The sequence below is a fragment of the Hibiscus syriacus genome, unplaced genomic scaffold, assembly GCF_006381635.1.
Source record: "Hibiscus syriacus cultivar Baekdansim isolate YM2019G1 unplaced genomic scaffold, ASM638163v2 tig00110607_pilon, whole genome shotgun sequence".
In the NCBI taxonomy this organism is placed as follows: Eukaryota; Viridiplantae; Streptophyta; class Magnoliopsida; order Malvales; family Malvaceae; genus Hibiscus; species Hibiscus syriacus.
The window spans coordinates 1,669,948-1,688,427 of record NW_024062799.1 but is presented as its reverse complement, the minus strand read 5'-3'; the positions used below and the strand labels follow the sequence as shown (position 1 = coordinate 1,688,427).

General features: G+C 34.1%; 2 protein-coding genes and 1 pseudogene across 2 annotated transcripts; all 3 read left to right on the top strand.

Annotated features, from left to right (window-relative positions):
- Window positions 1-2,406: 2,406 nt before the first annotated feature.
- Window positions 2,407-3,422, top strand: LOC120135403 (two-component response regulator-like APRR5). The gene is made up of 3 exons (XM_039151667.1): window positions 2,407-3,002; window positions 3,130-3,291; window positions 3,400-3,422. Exons 1-3 carry the CDS (start codon window positions 2,834-2,836, stop codon window positions 3,420-3,422), a joined length of 354 nt encoding a protein of 117 aa, XP_039007598.1. The 5' UTR covers window positions 2,407-2,833.
- LOC120135256 lies at window positions 3,420-6,793 on the top strand (annotated as a pseudogene).
- A 797-nt stretch (window positions 6,794-7,590) lies between these two features.
- Window positions 7,591-8,444, top strand: LOC120135316 (NDR1/HIN1-like protein 12). The gene has a single exon (XM_039151599.1). The coding sequence runs from the start codon at window positions 7,717-7,719 to the stop codon at window positions 8,344-8,346; it is 630 nt and encodes a 209-aa protein (XP_039007530.1). The 5' UTR covers window positions 7,591-7,716; the 3' UTR covers window positions 8,347-8,444.
- Window positions 8,445-18,480: the final 10,036 nt, after the last annotated feature.

The window sequence follows — 18,480 nt, the reverse complement described above, 5'->3', positions numbered from 1 at the left end:
TTGCAGTATGCATACATTTTAACTTCATCATCTGACGCGTCCTCGCTCAACTCTTGAAAATTGGCATCTAACCAATTTAATGGTATCCGACCACCATTAAAACTTTCCGGGACACGTCCTAGATTATCCCGTCACAAAGCAGTCCAGGAACCCTGCGCGATCCCCGATATCACATCTCCATCCACCGGAAGCCCCAGGTGCATAGCAACATCCTCAAGTGTAATCGTGCACTCTCCGCACGGAAGATGTAATGTATGGGTCTCCGGCCTCCACCGCTCTACTAAGTTAGAAATAAGGTCTGGTTCTATCTTACAGTGACCCTGATATCTACCTATGTAACCGAATCCAGCCTCTACTAAATACGACAAGAAACGACTAGGTATCACTAACTTAAGATTCCCAATGAATGGATCTAATACACGGTCCTTCTTCTAAAATTAAATAATTACAAAAATTAATTCTTAATCTAATAATCATACATTAAATAAATCAACAAATAATTACTAATAATTTAAATTAAATTAAAACGTTAAAATGTTATCGTATCAACAAAGTGTCGAGATATATGATTTTCATCCAAGCGAAGTAGACCGTCTTCCATTTTATATCTGCAAAAAAATTAATTAAATAAAATATTAAATAAATTAAATACTTAAATAAATTAAATACAAAATATTAAAAATATAATAAAATATACTTTAGATAGAGATTATAAGAGTATTTGAGAGAAGTTGAGAGAATTTGGTGTGATGAAAATAATTGAGGATGGGGGGTGAAACGTCGAGGTAGGTGGGTAATTATACCCAAGGCATACCTTACTGACGCGTGGCAGATTCTGGGGTAAGGTGCGGCCACTGCACCGCGCTATACCCCTGTACACACGTGTTTACCATGTCAGCATAAGACGCGCTTCAGGGGCGCGCCTTACCCCACGTGACATCAAATCAGCGTAAAACACGTTGCAGGGACCGCACCTTTCTGCAAAGGGTGTTAGATTAGGAAATATAGTCTGAACGGTGCCTGATCAGAAAATATACTATTCAACGGTGATATATCAGGAAAATCATCCATCATGGGTGACGAAAGAGGTTGTCGTTTTCTACATTCTTTCGTATTTTATTAAATGAGTTTCGAAAAAAATTAAAGATACATTTTATAAGAAGTATTTTATTTTATATGACATAAAAGAATATTCTTTTATAAATAATTTAAAATGGATGTCAAATAATAATTGAATTTTTATATAATAATAAATTAATAATTGATTTTTAAATTAGTGATATTTATGTAAATAGGCCTATATTGATAATAACCTAATATGGATATGTTATGTTTTTAAGGCTGTGTTTGGTTAGGGGAATGTGAGATTCTCATAAGAATGAAATTCACATTCCTCCGTTTGGTTAGTCGGGAATGTCATTCCCGGTAATCTTACATTACCAATAGTGGATTTTTTTGAGTATATTACCGGGAATGTCATTACCTCCATTTCTTTAGGTATTGTTGGATTACCGACGTTTTGGACTAAAATGCCCTTAAAAAAATTTCTTTCAAAAATATCCTTATTCTGTCATTGAATAATAAAAATTTTACGAATGTTAAATTACAAATTTATCCTTAAACTATTTTAGATTTACAAAACAAATCTATAATTAAAATTCTATATGAAATTCAGGGGTTAAAATAAATTTTACCCTTTCATTAAACTTTTTTATATTTTTAATTTTGTAAAAAAATTATATAAATTTTATGAATTTAATTTTTTAAAGAAAATATATAAATATTTTTCAACTTGTGAAAAAACAAATATATAATAAGGATAATTTGGTTAAATATACATTCCAATAATATTTTATTCCTTTAATCAAACACGGTAATCTTACATTCCTGCTAAATCAACTAAACATAAAATACAACATTCTCAGCAATCATATTCCCTTATAAATTTTTATTTCTATTAATAAGTTTACATTTCGTGAATCAAACGAACTCTAAAGAGTTTGTGCTTACCATACATATTATATAAAATTTACTTGATTAAACTTTCAAACTGATGTGACCAGAGCCACCATGTCTTATCTACGACTACGATCCCATCCTAAGGAATGAGGAACTGCAAAATCCTAAGCCGTACTTTCCTCATACGCGCGGGTAAAATTTTTATTTCTTTTGAATTTGTCAAATAATATATGATCTAATTTAAAATTTAAATTTGATAGTACTGGAAACAGTCAACAGCCCTCCTCACATCAACCAAAACGTAAGATGAAAGCCACAAATCCAAGATTTTCCACGTGTCGAATTCTGAACCATGAGGTACCACGTGTTACCACGTTGTGGAAACTTCAGATAATATCTTACCTTGAATATCGTACCATTCAACACATGTCCCGCGCGGCTCCCCCTCACAGCGTGTAAGATCACTAGATTTCTCCACTCCCATCACAGTGAATCACGTGAAAGAACAGTAGTCCGAGTTGCGCCACATCAGCTTCACCAACCAGAAGCCAATGGCGGCTCACCTTTTGATCCGATTCCTCCCCCAACCTGTGTTTTGATCCGCATGAAGAAAAAAAAATCACAAAGTCTTAGCTTCGCTTCGCTTCGCTTCACTTTCTTTTTGGTTTATTCAAAGCAGACGAAGATATTTTATGTGGTTTTCGCGGCTATAAACAAAAGATGGATATCAAATTACACTCAGGCGGTTTTCGATTCTCTCAAAACTTCAGATATTCTTCACTTTTTTTTCTTTTTATTGAGGATGAAGTTAATTGGATAATTGCACTGCTAACAAATTTCCTTTCTTCCTTTCCACTGAATATGGTATCTGAAAATGGTTGAAATGGAAGTAGGTGCGGCGGAGAAGAAGAGTAACGAAGAAAATGATGGATCCTTATGGGAAATATTCTTGCCGCGAATGGTTCTCAGAGTACTTTTAGTCGAAGCCGATGATTCAACTCGTCAGATTATCACCGCTCTTCTTCGTAAATGCAGTTACATAGGTTTCTTCTTTACCTTCCCTTCATTTTGTTAAATCGTTATTATTCTATTTATCTAGATCTACCTATTAAATTATATTAGTTGTTTGATTTCCCTTCTGTTTTTAACGCCTTATTGTTTTCTCAATAGTTGCGGCTGTTCCTGATGGTTTAATGGCGTGGGAGACTCTAAAGGATCGACCTCATAACATTGATCATATATTGACTGAAGTAGAGTTGCCTTCAATATCTGGATACGCGCTTCTTACTTTGGTCACGGAACATGATATCTGCAATAATATTCCAGTTATAAGTATGCAATTTCAACTAAAATTATATTGATGCTATACCATCTTTGATTTATTAATTATACTTGATTAGGAATGAAGCTAAAATCCTTTTTGTTTATATAACTAAACAGATGCTATCGGAATATTCATTTAGCATGGTTCTGAAGTGTATGTTAAAGGTGCAGCTGACTTTCTTATCAAGCCTGTTCGGACGAATGAGTTGAGAAATCTGTGGCAGCATGACATATGGTATGCAATTTGCTCACATTTTGTTACATTGTTTCTTGGTTGAAATCAAGCATTTAACTTGGATTGATTTTTTTTTTAATTTTCTGGTATTTGCTTTACATTGTATCCGCTAGCTGGTGGATGTGCTCCACATAATCTGCCTATGTCAGAACATAAAGTTGAAGCCACGGCTGAGAACAATGATGAGAGTAACCAATCCAGTGATTATGGATCATCTACACAGAATATTAAAGACGAAAGTGATACCCAAGTGAGCATTTTCTTATCTTTTGGTGTTGGATTTAATAAAGGCATCCATGTAGTGTTCTTTGAATGTCCGAAAGCCAAGAAAATGAATAATTGGTTAGTTGTTTCCACTATGACAAGTTAAGTATTAGTCGAGAATTGTTCGTTTTTATGAGGGGTCATTAATGATACTGCAATCTACTTGACAAGTGTTGGTTCGGTGAGTATGTGAGCAAACATTCTTTTCCAGAGTAGATTGGCTTCTTGTAGTTCCACATAGAGACTGCATGTGTTGCCACCACTTGTGCACAGCTCTTGTAGAACGCCTTACTTGGAAGCTTAGAGTACATACATGTGAAATATGCAGGGACTTTCGCAATGGAAGTGTACAAGTTCATATATTAGCTATACAGGCAGAGAGCATCAGGAAAATGTTTTCAAACTGGGTCAAGAGTCACTTAAAAATGAGGGTCAAGCTGAAGGTATGTTACAATCTCTTTTTACCCTGTTTTAATTCTTCTTAATTTTTCCCTTTCTAATATCTGCTAAAAGAGAAATGTTTTCCTCTTCACGAGCAGGGATATATGGCAAGCTATTTGTCTCCAAAAATTCAAAGGGATTTGTAAAGGAGGTTGCCCATTGCAGTGACACTGGTGAATCCATTGCACCAAAATTGGAAGAAAGCTCTGCTTTCCTTGAAAGGACGACACATGATACTGTTGGACTACAAAGTGAAGGAAGAAATGGGCATGCTACCCTGGGAGTTGGCTGCAACGACAAATTAATGGAATCTTCTACTGGAGCTATTGATTTAATTGCTTCATTTGATAAACACCCCAAGGGCACCTTTGTGATCAGTGATGGTCCAAACAAGTCTGAATTTTCTCCACAGTTGGAGTTTTCTATGAGAAGATCTTGTTCAGTAAGCACAAAGAATCAAGGTACCGGTGAAAAGCATATATTAAATCGTTCTGATGCATCAGCTTTCTCATGGTAAACATTCTGTTTCCTTTCTTTTATTTTCTGTATAATTGAGCTTGAGGTCTATAGATGTTTAGGCAAAAATAAGATGCGATTTTATTGTTTATTTGATCTTTGTTGAATTAACCAAAAAAGTTACTTGATCTTATGATTTAATAATGTTTTGTTCTTTCTCCATATTTTATTATTCTTAATGAAGGATTTCTTTGGCTATTCCTGAAAATTTTGTTTCTTGAACCACTATTTATTAGAAACATTTTTGGGAGAATTAGAGATTAGGTAAAGGTAAGGTATATCTATCTATCTATATCTATGTCTATATATATATATACATTTCAGGGGGCTGAAATCCTTCTCCTCCGTGATCTGTAGCGAGCATTCTTTATTTTGCCTGTGCCAAGTAACGGACTTAGTGGACCAGAATAAAGGACTTAGTAAACCAGAATAAAGTAATTGGATTCCTTAATTTGATGTGAACGGGCAACTGAATTCAGGATGAAGTAAACTTTTGGATCAAATAAATTCTATCAATATTCTTCGTACAGAATTCATTCAATTTTGAAGGAAATATGGCTGTGTGCTACATCTCTATTTATTGAAATACAGGTATAAGAATAGGAAGTCACTAAAGTCCATTTTCCCTACCGTAGATGGCAACCGTGTTGCATTAAAGGAATGACAGTAAACCCATACGAGACCTGGAAGGTAACAATGGTATTTCTGAACTTCATGTTGTTACACCGAGTGATAGTTGGGAGATTCTTCCTAGTCCAGTGAAGGGTCAATGTGAGAAAATATTCAAAAGCATCACTTGGGCTGTTTTCTGTTACAGGGGTGAGGCTGGATATTGGATGTAGTCCCAAACAAGCAGCAATGCAAGAACATTCTCCCCTTCCCGTGAGCACCTCAGTGCATTCAAATCCTGTTCATGACTCAGAGAACAGGGTAATCTCTTGTCTGATGAAGCTACCAATTCTACTGTTGTTCAAACTGTTCAAGGGCAGGTCAAGCAGGAGCCTGTTGAGGAACTAAGGTGCAGTTCTCCTGTTGACGATCAGAGTTCTTGCAGTCACTTGTGTAATGATGTCTCAAATCATGAGAAGAGCTTCGCTCATGAAGGTCGTATGTGTTGTGGCAATGCCAGTGCCAGTGCTGCTATTGCTGCAGCAATTAATGACAGCACAACCGAGGATATTTCCAGTAGTAGCAATTGCTTTGTTCATGATGGATTAAAAAGGATGGATGCTCATCACTCCAGCCAAAGAGAAGCCGCTTTGACAAAATTCCGACTTAAGCGGAAAGATCGATGCTTTGAGAAAAAGGTACATTAATATTACTACACTAATATTCCTTTTGGTAAGGTACAAGGATTAGAACTATGGTTCTATACTTATGACAGTGTATCCTTTTTTTTAACCTAAACAGGTTTGATATCAGAACCAGAAGCGTCTGGCAGAGCAGCGTCCCCATGTAAAAGGACAGTTTGTCCGTCAAGTGCAACATGACACCCCTGTAGGCAATGTCAAGTATCTTAAGTCTTGTTGAAAACATGAAGCCATGTTATTGCTGTTGCAACATCTCCAAGAAGTTTGATTTGTAAGGAATAAAGACGAATCATACAGATAGCCGAAATATTTTGCCAGCTCCTCGAGTAATTTGCCATGGATGATGACTGTAGGTTTTTGCATCCAACTCAAGTAGGCGGTATTATTATATCGTGAGTGGTGAGGTAGTCTCCTTTTTCCTGGTATATATCAGATGTGTGTTTGAATATACGTTGGACAACCGACTTATTGTAGTTTGGCAGGGTTTGTTGTATATAGATAATTTAATTTGGTTCAATATACGAGTTAAAATGGGGGATGTTGTTTCACGTGGAAGAAAGGAAGAAAAGCATGGAAGTCTGACGTGTGAACAGTTGAATATTAATGGGACCCGATTCAATGACTGTGGGAACGGGTTCCAACTGCCCAGCAAGCATGAAGCAGCAGCCACCTATGCATGGATTCGGGTAAAAAACTTATCCATTTTGTCGGTGTTTCTTGCCGGTGCTCGAGTTCCACCACTCATCTGCTTACCCTGCATCGTAGAGATTTTTTTGATTTGTTTCTCTTACTAGTGCCTTCTTTAAACATGCATTATTGCGACTAATAAACATTATTTTATGTTCAAAATAATTTAAATTTCTATTTATTTCTATATTATTCCTTTTCTTTCTATATTATTTCCCACGTTTTAACTCGAATTTCTTTTTGAAAGTTTTTTCCTTCAAGTTTACCGAAAACCCAACTTCGTTAATGTTGGATAAGGCGACAAACTACAAAGTTTGGACAAATAATTTGGAAATCACAAGCATAATAATTTGTATTTGTAGGTGTTATTTAAATGTCCTACTAGAAAAGTGGTCCCAACGACTAAAGCTACCACTCAGCTTGGTAGCTCTACCCAACTTTGAATAGCATATTTTAAGTTAATTATGTTTTCTTATCAACTTTGTACTAGTACGTGTTCATATCTGATTCACGTGGCTTCGAATAGCATAAAATCAGTGCCTAATTAACTTTACAATAGTGTGTGAATAGAACTAACTTACAGTTACTCATCGGTCATGACTAAATCACGTCTTCATTTGCTTTTTTTTTAATTCTCTTTTTTAACCCCACTCCCTCTGAATAAGTTAGAAACTAAAAAAATCAATGGGACTAATATATGAAAATTCAAAAGAAACAAAAGAGAAAGCTTCATTTGCTTTTATCAAAACACAAAGCCCACTTTAACAGCCATCGAGGCATCATTGATGGACCCAATCCTCCCCTGTTCTGTTCTATTTCTTACGCGTTACAAATAACATATTATTCCTTCTATCTTTTTCAAAATTGTCATTCGGCCGGTCATCACCACCCAAAACCTTTCTTTATTTTCACTTTCCATCCATTTTGCACTACAAATACCTTCGATTTCCCATGACAGACTAAGAAAACCCAAAAGACGAAATGCCAAAAGAAAGCAAACACAAGCCACCAAAACAAAGCCACGGAGGAGGAGGTGGAAGAGGCGGAGGCCGGTCTTGTGGCTTATGTCTTTTCATTTTCCTCCTCTTACTAGGAATTACTGCACTTACCCTATGGCTCATTTACCGTCCCCACAAGCCTCGTTTCACCGTCGTAAGCGCCGCCATCTACCAACTCAACGCCACTTCCCAACCCTTCATTTCCACCTCCATGCAATTCACCATAGTCACACGAAACCCCAACAGGAGAGTCTCCATCCTTTACGACAAGTTGCAAGCTTATGTTCTGTACAAAAACCAACAGATCACTCCCCCACTGGACTTACCACCACTGTTCCACGAGACGAAGACCACAGTGGCGTTTTCTCCGGTTCTCGGCAGTGCGACGGTGCCTGCTTCGGTGGAGGTGGTGAATGGACTGATGATGGATGAGACTTACGGAGTGGTGGCGATGAGGGTGGTGGTGTTGGGGAAGTTGAGATGGAAGGCGGGTGCTATAAAGACAGTGAAGTACGACGTTTATGTGAAATGCGATGTTTGGGTTGGTTTGAAGAAGGGGGTGACAGGACCGGTGCCTTTGGTCGGAGCTCCTCCATGTAAAGTTGATGTATGAAGCATATGTAAATGGCTTTTACTTTAAAAAGCTTATTCTGGCTTCTTTCTTCTGGCTTTGTTTCATGAATTTTAGTGCAGCTTTGGTTCCTTGTACTTTTGCATAGTTTTGTAAGCTTCTTTTATGTTTTATTAATACACAAATTATCTGCAGAAAAAACAAATGGAACTCTAAGAGGAAAATGTAAGGAATGGTCAAGAGTGTATTAATGGATGCAAATGGGATTGGTCTTCTTCATTCTTCAATCTGGTGGCTGAGTTTCAGTGCAGAGTGTAATTAGTAAAGTAGTAGTGAAGTAAATAGTGATCTGTCGGTGCAGAGTTTTGGAATGATATAATGTCAAATTTAGCCTAACCTTTATCAAATGGCCATTTTATCCCTTATTTTTTTAGTATTTTGATAAAAAGCTGTTTATAAATAAAAATTATTAGTTAATATGTAATTAATACTTCAAAATATGAATTTTTTAATTAGAATAAAATATTGAGAGCTAAAATATTCAGAAAAAAAATAAAAATTAAAGTAATTATTTTGTAAAATATTAATGAATTTTTTACCAAAAAATAAAATTTTAGAATTAAAATGCTCTAAAATAAAATTAAAAAATGACTCTTTTAATAAAAATTAAGGACTAATTTTAGTACTATAACTTTTGAAATGGCACAAAGCATCAACTAAAGTTTTTTTTTTTTGATAATTAGCATCAACTAAAGTTGGCCACTACCCCGACGTTATTAGTTTAAAAAATTCCAAAAAATTTTTGGAACAGTACGTCAAACAAGATTTGTTAGAAAAAAATACTTTTAAAATGCATACTTAGCACTATCTCGCGTCCTAAAAACGAGTAAAATCCTCTCGTTATATAGGACGCGAGTTTTTTCCCCAAGGAAACACTTTTCAGAGAATGCAATTTAATATTTCACTTAATAAAATCGTGTTACAAAAAATGCGAGGTCCCCAAGATATTGAAACGTCCCGAGAAATTTCAAGTATCACATCTTTTGGACGAACCTCAAATTTAATTTAATCATTATATTTTTATTGTATAATATATAATAAAATAACATAAAAACTATCGTTATAAATAGATAATAGTAATTAAAATTAAAATTCAATATCTATGTAAAATGTTACAAAACAAAATTGTTTCATGGCTCCAAAAACAAGAATCATAACAAGTACATAAATAGTTATAGTCCATTTTCCAAACTTGGTATGAATTACGCAAACAGTTGTTAGGACAATTACAAACTTCGATTTGTTTTGGAAAGGCAATGTTGTGATGACTCCACGACATTAAGCGTAAAAACAGATTCATCTCTGAACGAATAACTTCTAAATTGGCGAAATCGTGAGCTTTCACGATTCAAAGTCCTTCATCTCTTAATTTGCCACCAGAATAAATTAGAATAAGACCATAGACATATATGACGTTGATATTACTTTTATCGTCTGCTTTCTTCAAACAATACAGACCGAACTCCGAGTTCCTTCCACTAAAATAATTATACATGTCATCTGTTGAAGAATAGGGAAAATAAAACGGAAGAACACACGAATTTTAACGAGGTTCAGCAATGTGCTTACGTCCTCGGTGCCTAAGTGGCGCTAGAAGTTTTTATTCAATATCACATAGGTTTAGGTTACATCTCTACTTATAATAAATAAATCTGGTACATAATTACAAAATTAACACTGTACTCTTTACCGGTATATTTATGAGCCATACCTTACATCATCTCTATATAAAGCTTCATGATTATTAGCAACAAGACATCTTTCATGAAACATTTTCTCGGCTTGATTTCATGGCATGAAGTCGAAATTTATCATTGAAACATTTTGAAAAATGTAGTTGTGATCCGTAACTTCATGAAAAGTCTTGCAACTCAATTACGTATTGACAAAATCAATGATAGAATTAGAAGCCACATGTATAAAAATTTATTTTAACAATTCTCTCGGGAATAACTCCACAATATTAAAACATATTTTCTTTGTCATTTTTCTTTGAAATATGTTTAGAAAACCTTCCAAAATGGACCCCTATTTATAATAGTCCTCACACCCGTCCTGAAGTGAGGAATCGATAGAACTTGGGTTTTCCAAGACGCAATGTACTTTGAAAAGGCACAATGCTTTAAATCGAATAATATCCAACGTGTCAAAAAGGAACCCGTGTTACACAAGACTCGATGTACGTTGAATTTGAATCAAATAAAATCTAACGTGACATAATTGACCTTGTTGGGTTCAAAACACGAGATCATAAATTGTAAAATTCTCGTAACTTATTAGATTAGTGCATAATATATGAACTTGTATTTCAGTTTAGTCTAATATCAGCACATACGAGACATTATAAGTGGAGTAAAAATCGTGTTTAAAATGGTACCAAAGCTTGCTTTGTGCATGAAGAACAAGCTAAAATGGATTGATAGACATGTTCGTTGAGTATTTTCAGGAAGTTAATAAAAGAATTTGTGTAATGTTTGAGCTTAGAGGCGTAGTATTGCAATTTATCTTTCAATTGAAATTGATATGGACACATACGAGAAATTGTAAGCATCGCATTAAAAAAATTTCAAACATTTTAAAACCAACAAACATATTTTTTAAATAACTTGTAGTGGCGTAAATAGCTCCAAAAATTATCTAAAGTCGTTGATGTATGTTGCATATATTAGCATACGGGACTAGTAGATGTTTCCATTAGAAGAGGATGTCTTCTATAATAAAGGGGTACCAAGACAATAAAGAAACGCAAATAAAACTCATGGGTACAAAACGCAAAGGAAAAAAGCACAACAACGTTTCTGAAAAGGTGTTTGATTGGACCTAATTGATGGAGCAAGAAGTTTCTCGACAGGCCTAAGTAGAAATCTAGATACCACAATAAGAGGATGCCTTGAACAACGCATCGTGCAGATTCGTTTTGACCACGAAGAACAATATTGGTTATATTTGATGTTGTAGAGACACTTATGTTAACTATCTTAGTGTGGATAAAGAAAAGATGCCACTGAAAGAGGATGCCTTTTTCAAGTTTTTTTAGAATGGATAAATCATTTATGAAGGAAAAAGAAGGTTTCGCGGAGATGGTTAGGTTCTATAGAATAAAAAAATTCAAAAAGGTCAAGAACCTCTACGTGACGTGGTAGTGAAATCGTGCCATGCAAAACGTGAGGTCTATTTCATTTCACATTAAACTACCACATCAAATCAACTGTCGCCACATCAGGAATCTTTTTTGAACTCGTGTTCTACAAAATGCAAGTTGCTTGCCACTTTACTTTAAGAATCTTTGTAGGCACATATCTTGTAACATCCCAAATCAGGGTCAGTGACTAAATTGCAAATTTTGAAAACTATGTGCTCGATTGCGAAACAAGTTAAAAAGTTCAATTACTTAAATAGGAATAATTCCTTATTGGATTAGATGATAATTATGGAAATATTTGAAGGGTATAATAGTAATTTCACAAGAAAGATTTTATTTCCCCTTTATATAAGATATAACACGTAGAAGTAAAGAGAGATAAGGTTTCAGTTTCTAGAATTCTCTTCTTCTCCTTTCTTCTTCAAGAGTGGAAGCCAAGAGAAAAGGTAAGATTTCTTGTTGTTGATATTTACCTGAATTTAAGATTTGGTTATGATCATTAGATGATAATTAAGCTTAAGGAAAGCTTAATTTGTCTTAAAAATATAAGATGAATGAGTTAAGAGAGATTAAAGATTAGGAGTTTTTAAATGAAATTTTGGAAAAGAGTTGATAAGTAGAATTTGAAGTTAAATTTGACTTGTTAATAGCTGAATTAAGAGATTTGGAGTGATATAATTGAATTTAGAACATATAGAAAATTTGGTATAATTCTTGAATTCCATTTGGAATATAGAATTTTGAGGATAAAGATATGATAAATGAGAATAAACGAGTTTAAGCATGAGTATGTAAGTTAAGAATAAGAAAGGGGATGATATATGAAGCAATTAAGCTGAAAAGAGTGAATTTTCGTCATAAATTGGAATTCTGGCCTAGTGTGCATTGGTACACATTCAACATGTACCGACGCATCAAGGGTAAATTTCCATAAATTATTCAGTGTGTATCGATGCACATGAAGTGTGTATCGATTCCCGTGCATCTATGTACCCCCGTAAGATGAAAACATCGAATGTAAGATGCATAGGTAGTGCATCGATACACACGTTAAGGGATGCATCGATACACTACAGAGTGTACCGATGCCTACCTTAAATAAAAGATGAAATCATCATTTCTTTTAGTTTAAGGAATTAAAAGATTAGAATAATGATATGGATCTGTGTATAATTATGTAGATAGCGAGCACGAACAAGTTCCGGAACGATCATCAAGTTAAGATTCGACCGAAATAAAGGAAATCGTAAAAGAGGATTGGAACTTAGTGAGACCAAGGTGAGTACATATTCGATAGTATATGATGGTTGATGGAAATAAGACTTGCAACAAGTCTATTTCCTATAGTGTTGCGTGTGAATTTATAAATAGTAACATGTTTTTAATATAAGTGTATGGATGCTTGTTTATATGAATTGATATGTTCTTGTATGTGCTATGTGATTTCTGTAAAGACACTATTAAGTGATGATAAGAGAATACAAAATAAGTTAATAAATTAAATGAGTATAAAGGATAAGTTATGTGATAAGATCTATGTGATATATGGAAATGAAAATATAAGACTATACAAATACATGATATGAGATAAATTACGTAATAATATGAGAATATTATAAAAGTGAGTTTATGAGAAATGATATGAGCGAAGTAAGCTAAATAATATTGACCTATAGGATGAGATGAGAATAATATATTAACTAGAAGTATTGAGCATAAGTGATAATATGAACATATAAGATGAGCTAGATGAGGAAGATTCATATGTTTAAATAAAATTATGACACATGAGTGTTATGATAGATATTTATGGAGCCATATGAGAAGATTATAGGAATTAGATGAACTTGAATTAAATAGATTAATTTGTATATAAAAGAAATAATAGAAGTGATATATATATAAGTATGAAATAGGTTACATGATCTAGGTGAATATAAAAGAATACAAGCATATGTGATAAGCTATATGTTGAGTTAATCGATTGACGGAATCGGCCAAGAGGGGGGTGAATTGGCAATTAAAAATTTGGTGGAAGCTTTTGTAGAAAATTGAAAGTAATTGCACAGTGATTTAGAGTGGTTTGACTTTCTTAACCAAAGTCTACGTCCACTACCTTAGCTATCCACACTAAGGATTTTCAACAAATTCACTAATTTGTCTTTCTTTTGAGGACAAAGAGTAACCTTACAAACCCTCAAGAATTATAACCCAAATTCTTGAGAACACTCTCTCCCAAAGAGAACAATACAAATTTGCAAACTTACAAGGAAATCCTCACAAGGTAGATTATTTGCACAATTCTAGAACAAAGAAAAAAATACTCAATAATGAATACAATTGATGTTCTTGAAAGCGAAAATGAATATTGAATGAAAAATAGGCTTGAAATGCTCAAACTTGAGGTTTGATGCTTTCTCTTTGATTCTCTCTTGATTCTAGTTGCTTGATGTTTCTTGTTATTGATCAATGGCTTCTAAGCTTGTTTAAATACACCTACAAATGATTCTGAACGTTGGGGATGATTAGTGGAGTCAATAGAGCCGTTTAAGTGTGAAAACAATTAATGAAAGTGGATGAGAGCGTCTGTGCATCGATGCATGCCCTAGGTGCATCAGTGTAAAATTCAAATATTTTGACCGTTGGACTCTCAGTGCATCGGTGTACTAAGAGTGCATCGATGCATAAAATGCATTCGATGTTTTGAAAAAGCCTGAGTGCATCGATGCATAGTCTTGTGCATCGATGCATCAAATGTACTGAGTGCATCGATGCTTGGTATGTACATCGATATATAAAATGCATTATGTTCAAGAAATTAATTGATGCATCGATGCATACATCAGTGCATGCCCTTGAAAATTTGATTTTAGGCTTGATTTTGGTTCAAAATACTTTGTGAAAATTTGTTTAAAAATAGTTTAAGTATAAAACACAAATTTACACATTTAGTAAGGTTTAAAATTGATCTTGAAGGACTTGGAGTAATAGCTTGATATTCGAGTAATTAAATCGAATATACTTTTAGAAAATCATTTTTAAAATCTTAAAATTCATTTAACTTAATTTGTTATATCGAAACATCAAAATGTTTTCAACAATCTCCCCCTTTTTGATATAACAAAACTCTTGAGTAATTTTAAGATTTCCTTTGAAAATAAGTTTTGAAATCAATTTTGAAATTACTCCAAATTACTCCCCCTTACTATAACACTTCTCCCCTTTAAAACTTTTAACAATTCTCCCACTTTTTGTTAAATCATAAAGACTCAAAACTGAAGGCTTTGAAAAACATAGCCAATTGATTAAACATTTTAATTGAATATAGCTTAAGCTGCTAAGATCAAAGATCAAAAGAGAGGTTAGCCATTAGTGTTCATAATCAATATTCAAATCAAATGTGAAATGGTAAATTGGTCATAATGCAACTAAGATGTCAATAATGCAAAAATTAATAAACATGAAGCTCATAAAGATCAAACCAAACAGTTCAAACATCCAACAATAGTTAAACAATTCAAAATGTTTTAACAATCTAAGTTTTAAGTTTTAATCCCAAATACAATCAAAATAAAATAAGTCTAGTCATCCATAGAAGGATCGGGAGGCGAAGGAGGAAATCGGGCTTGCATCTCAAGAGAGAGAGCATCCATGCGTGCAAGCATCTCCATTTGAAACTCCATCTGACGAGCTTCCAAAGTGTCTAAGCGTTGATTTACTACTTCGTGAGTAGTAGTTAAGTGGGATTCGATGGAAGCATACCGTAAATCAAATGCCTCTAAAAACGAACGAAAAAATGGAGGCATTTGATCTTCTTGTGGAGCTGGTTCCGGTGCAACCTCGTCATCGGGTACGTGATCATCGTCAGTAGTCGAAGCCGAAGCCGGAGGAGGAGGAGCACGAGAGGAGCTTGGAGCAGCTCGTGAGGAACTAGCTCCCGGAGTTTGCTTACCGGGTCTAAAAACCCATTGACCGGTTACCTCGTCTTGTTTCCAATCTGCTTTCTTCAAGAAAGTAAGATTGATTTGGTTTTGGAGTGGGATAGGATTGTCGAGAGAGACATCTAGACCAAGTTTGATAAAGAGGTTACTAAGAAGACATCCATAAACTAATGTTTCAACATGTTTTGAAGGAACAATGTTTATGACATCAACTAGTTGACTGAAGATAATATGGGGTAGATTGATTTTGATTTTATTCTTGAGACAGTGCATCCACCACAAATCCCTAATACGAAGAGTGGAGTACCTACCTCCGAATGGTCTAAACCACCAAGATATCATCAAATGAAGAAAACGACCGTGATGAGATCGTAGAGTACTAACACTAGCGTTTGGAACATATGGATAATCTACAGTTTCATTCTCATTATATATCCCATCATCATCTAACCTAAAACGGAAAGATATAGTCTCGGGGTCAATATTAATATATTGGCCTAAAAGATAAGATCTAATGGCTATATAGTTCCACATTGAGTTTCATTTTGAATATATACCGCATTGGAATAGAAAATGTGGACTAATTGTTGATAGACGATAGGTTTGAGCTGAAGCAATTTATCAAACTTCCAAGCTTTAAGAATCGGAAGGTATTCAAAGTTAATATCTATCATAGCTTGAAGAGAAGGAATACGCTCTTCCCGGATTCTATAAGTTTGAAAAGAATTTATGTACCTAGAGTACAATTCGTCTCTACGACGCTCAGGCATGTTAAAACAAGATCCTAATAGAGATGTAGGTGGAGGAGGAACGAGATTAGGAGGTTGGTTTGAACGAGAATGGCTTGACGAAGTCCTAGGGCGTTTGGGATTAGACATGGCTTAGGATTCGGAATAAGAAATATATCCTGCAAATTGAAACATATGTATGCAATTTAATCAATCCCAAAACTCAATTGAGTTTGCAATAATCAAAGTTCTCTAAAACAATCCTAATGGGCAAAGTTTTGAAAACTATTTGAAAATATCATTGGAAATATTGCAATACACATAGTTTTTATAAAAACAATATAATGAAGTCAAAAACATCAATGATTTTCATTTTTTTTAATTTCGAATTTCAAAGAAAATTTTGAAAAATTATGTGTTTTTGATCAAATTTGTTGTAAAATCTAGTTTAAAATCATCATATAACCAATGCCCGATATAATGTTCATCTAGAACTAATCAAAAACTATCCCTAAGATCAAAAATTGATAAAATAGAGTTTTTAGAAAAGTTTACCTTGAAATTTCAGATTGAGAGAGATGTAATGATGTTTTGCACGAATTAATGATTGAAGCATGATTAGAAGTTAAAAGCTTGAAGATTCCGACCAAAAATGATGATTTTGGAGTAAGAAAGGAGATTTTTAGAGAGAGAGAGACAAACGGCGGGTGTATGTTTAGTTTTAGGGTTTTGAAAATAAAGGAAAAAGAGGAATATAAACCCACAAACCCGACGGATGCATCAATGCATGACCCTGTGCATCGATGCACATTCAAAGGGATGCATCGATGCACTGTTAAGTGTATCGATGCATGAAGCACAAAAATGTCAAAAATCTGTTTTAAACACTTAAAATGCTAAATTAATTAGCTCTAGTGGTATTGACAACTCATATATTGAAAATTAATCATGTTCAATTAATCAAATTAATCTTTAAACAACATTTGAACATAAAATTAATTTTCATCAAATAACATAAACTCCCCCTAACTAATAGCATAGAATGCAATCAAAAATTATTATTATAAGAATTTTTCATTTATTCTTAAAAGTGCTAAAATTATTTTAAACACTAAATGAAGATAGGTTGGTTAAACCTAATTCTCTCCTAAGTGTCCAAAATCTTTCCTTGTCTAAAGGCTTTATAAAAATATCTGCTAATTGATACAAAGTATCAACGAATTTTAGAACTACATCTTCCTTAGTGACATGGTCTCTAATGAAATGATGCCTTATTTCAATATGCTTAGTTCTAGAGTGTTGGATGGGATTTTTAGTGAGACAAATAGCACTAGTATTGTCACACTTGATAGGAATGGTACCTACTTCAATTCCATAATCAAAAAGTTGTTGTTTCATCCATAAAACTTGTGCACAACAACTACCAGCTGAAATGTATTTGACTTCAATGGTAGATAATGCAACACAATTTTGTTTCTTTGAAAACCAAGAAATCAGAATATTTCCAAGGAATTGGCAAGTATCGGAGGTGCTTTTCCTATCTAATTTTCATCCTTCATAATCCGCATCAGAAAAGGCATGCAAGCTAAAGCTAGAGTCTCTAGGATACCAAAGTCCTAAACTAGGAGTGTCCTTAAGGTATCTAAAAATTCTCTTAACAACTAGTAAATGTGATTCCTTAGGGCATGATTGAAATCTAGGACATAAGCAAACACTAAACATAATGTCCGGTCTGCTTGCAGTTAGATAAAGTAAAGATCCAATCATTGACCTATATAATTTAACATCTACACATTTACCTCCTTCATCTAAGTCAAGCTTTGTTGAAGAGCTCATTGGAGTGTCATGAGACTTGCCATTTTCCAGTCCAAACTTCTTGAGCATATCTTTGACGTACTTAGCTTGTTTCATGAAGATGCCATCTTTTCTTTTCTTGATTTGGAGTCCCAAGAAAAATGAGAGCTCCCTCATCATGCTCATCTCAAATTCACTTTGCATTATCTTAGAAAATTCTTGGCAAAGAACATCATTAGTATAACCAAATATTATATCATCAACATAAATTTGAACTACTAACAAATCTTTACCTTTATGCTTTAAAAAAAATATAGTGTCAACCTTCCCTTTTGAAAAACCTTTTTCAATTAAAAAATTTGAGAATCTTTCATACCAAGCTCTAGGAGCTTGTTTTAAACAATAAAGTTCTTTTGTCAATTTAAGAACATGATTTGGAAATTTTAAATCTTCAAAACCTGGAGGTTGTTCCACATACACTTCTTCCTTTATAAAACCATTTAAAAATGCA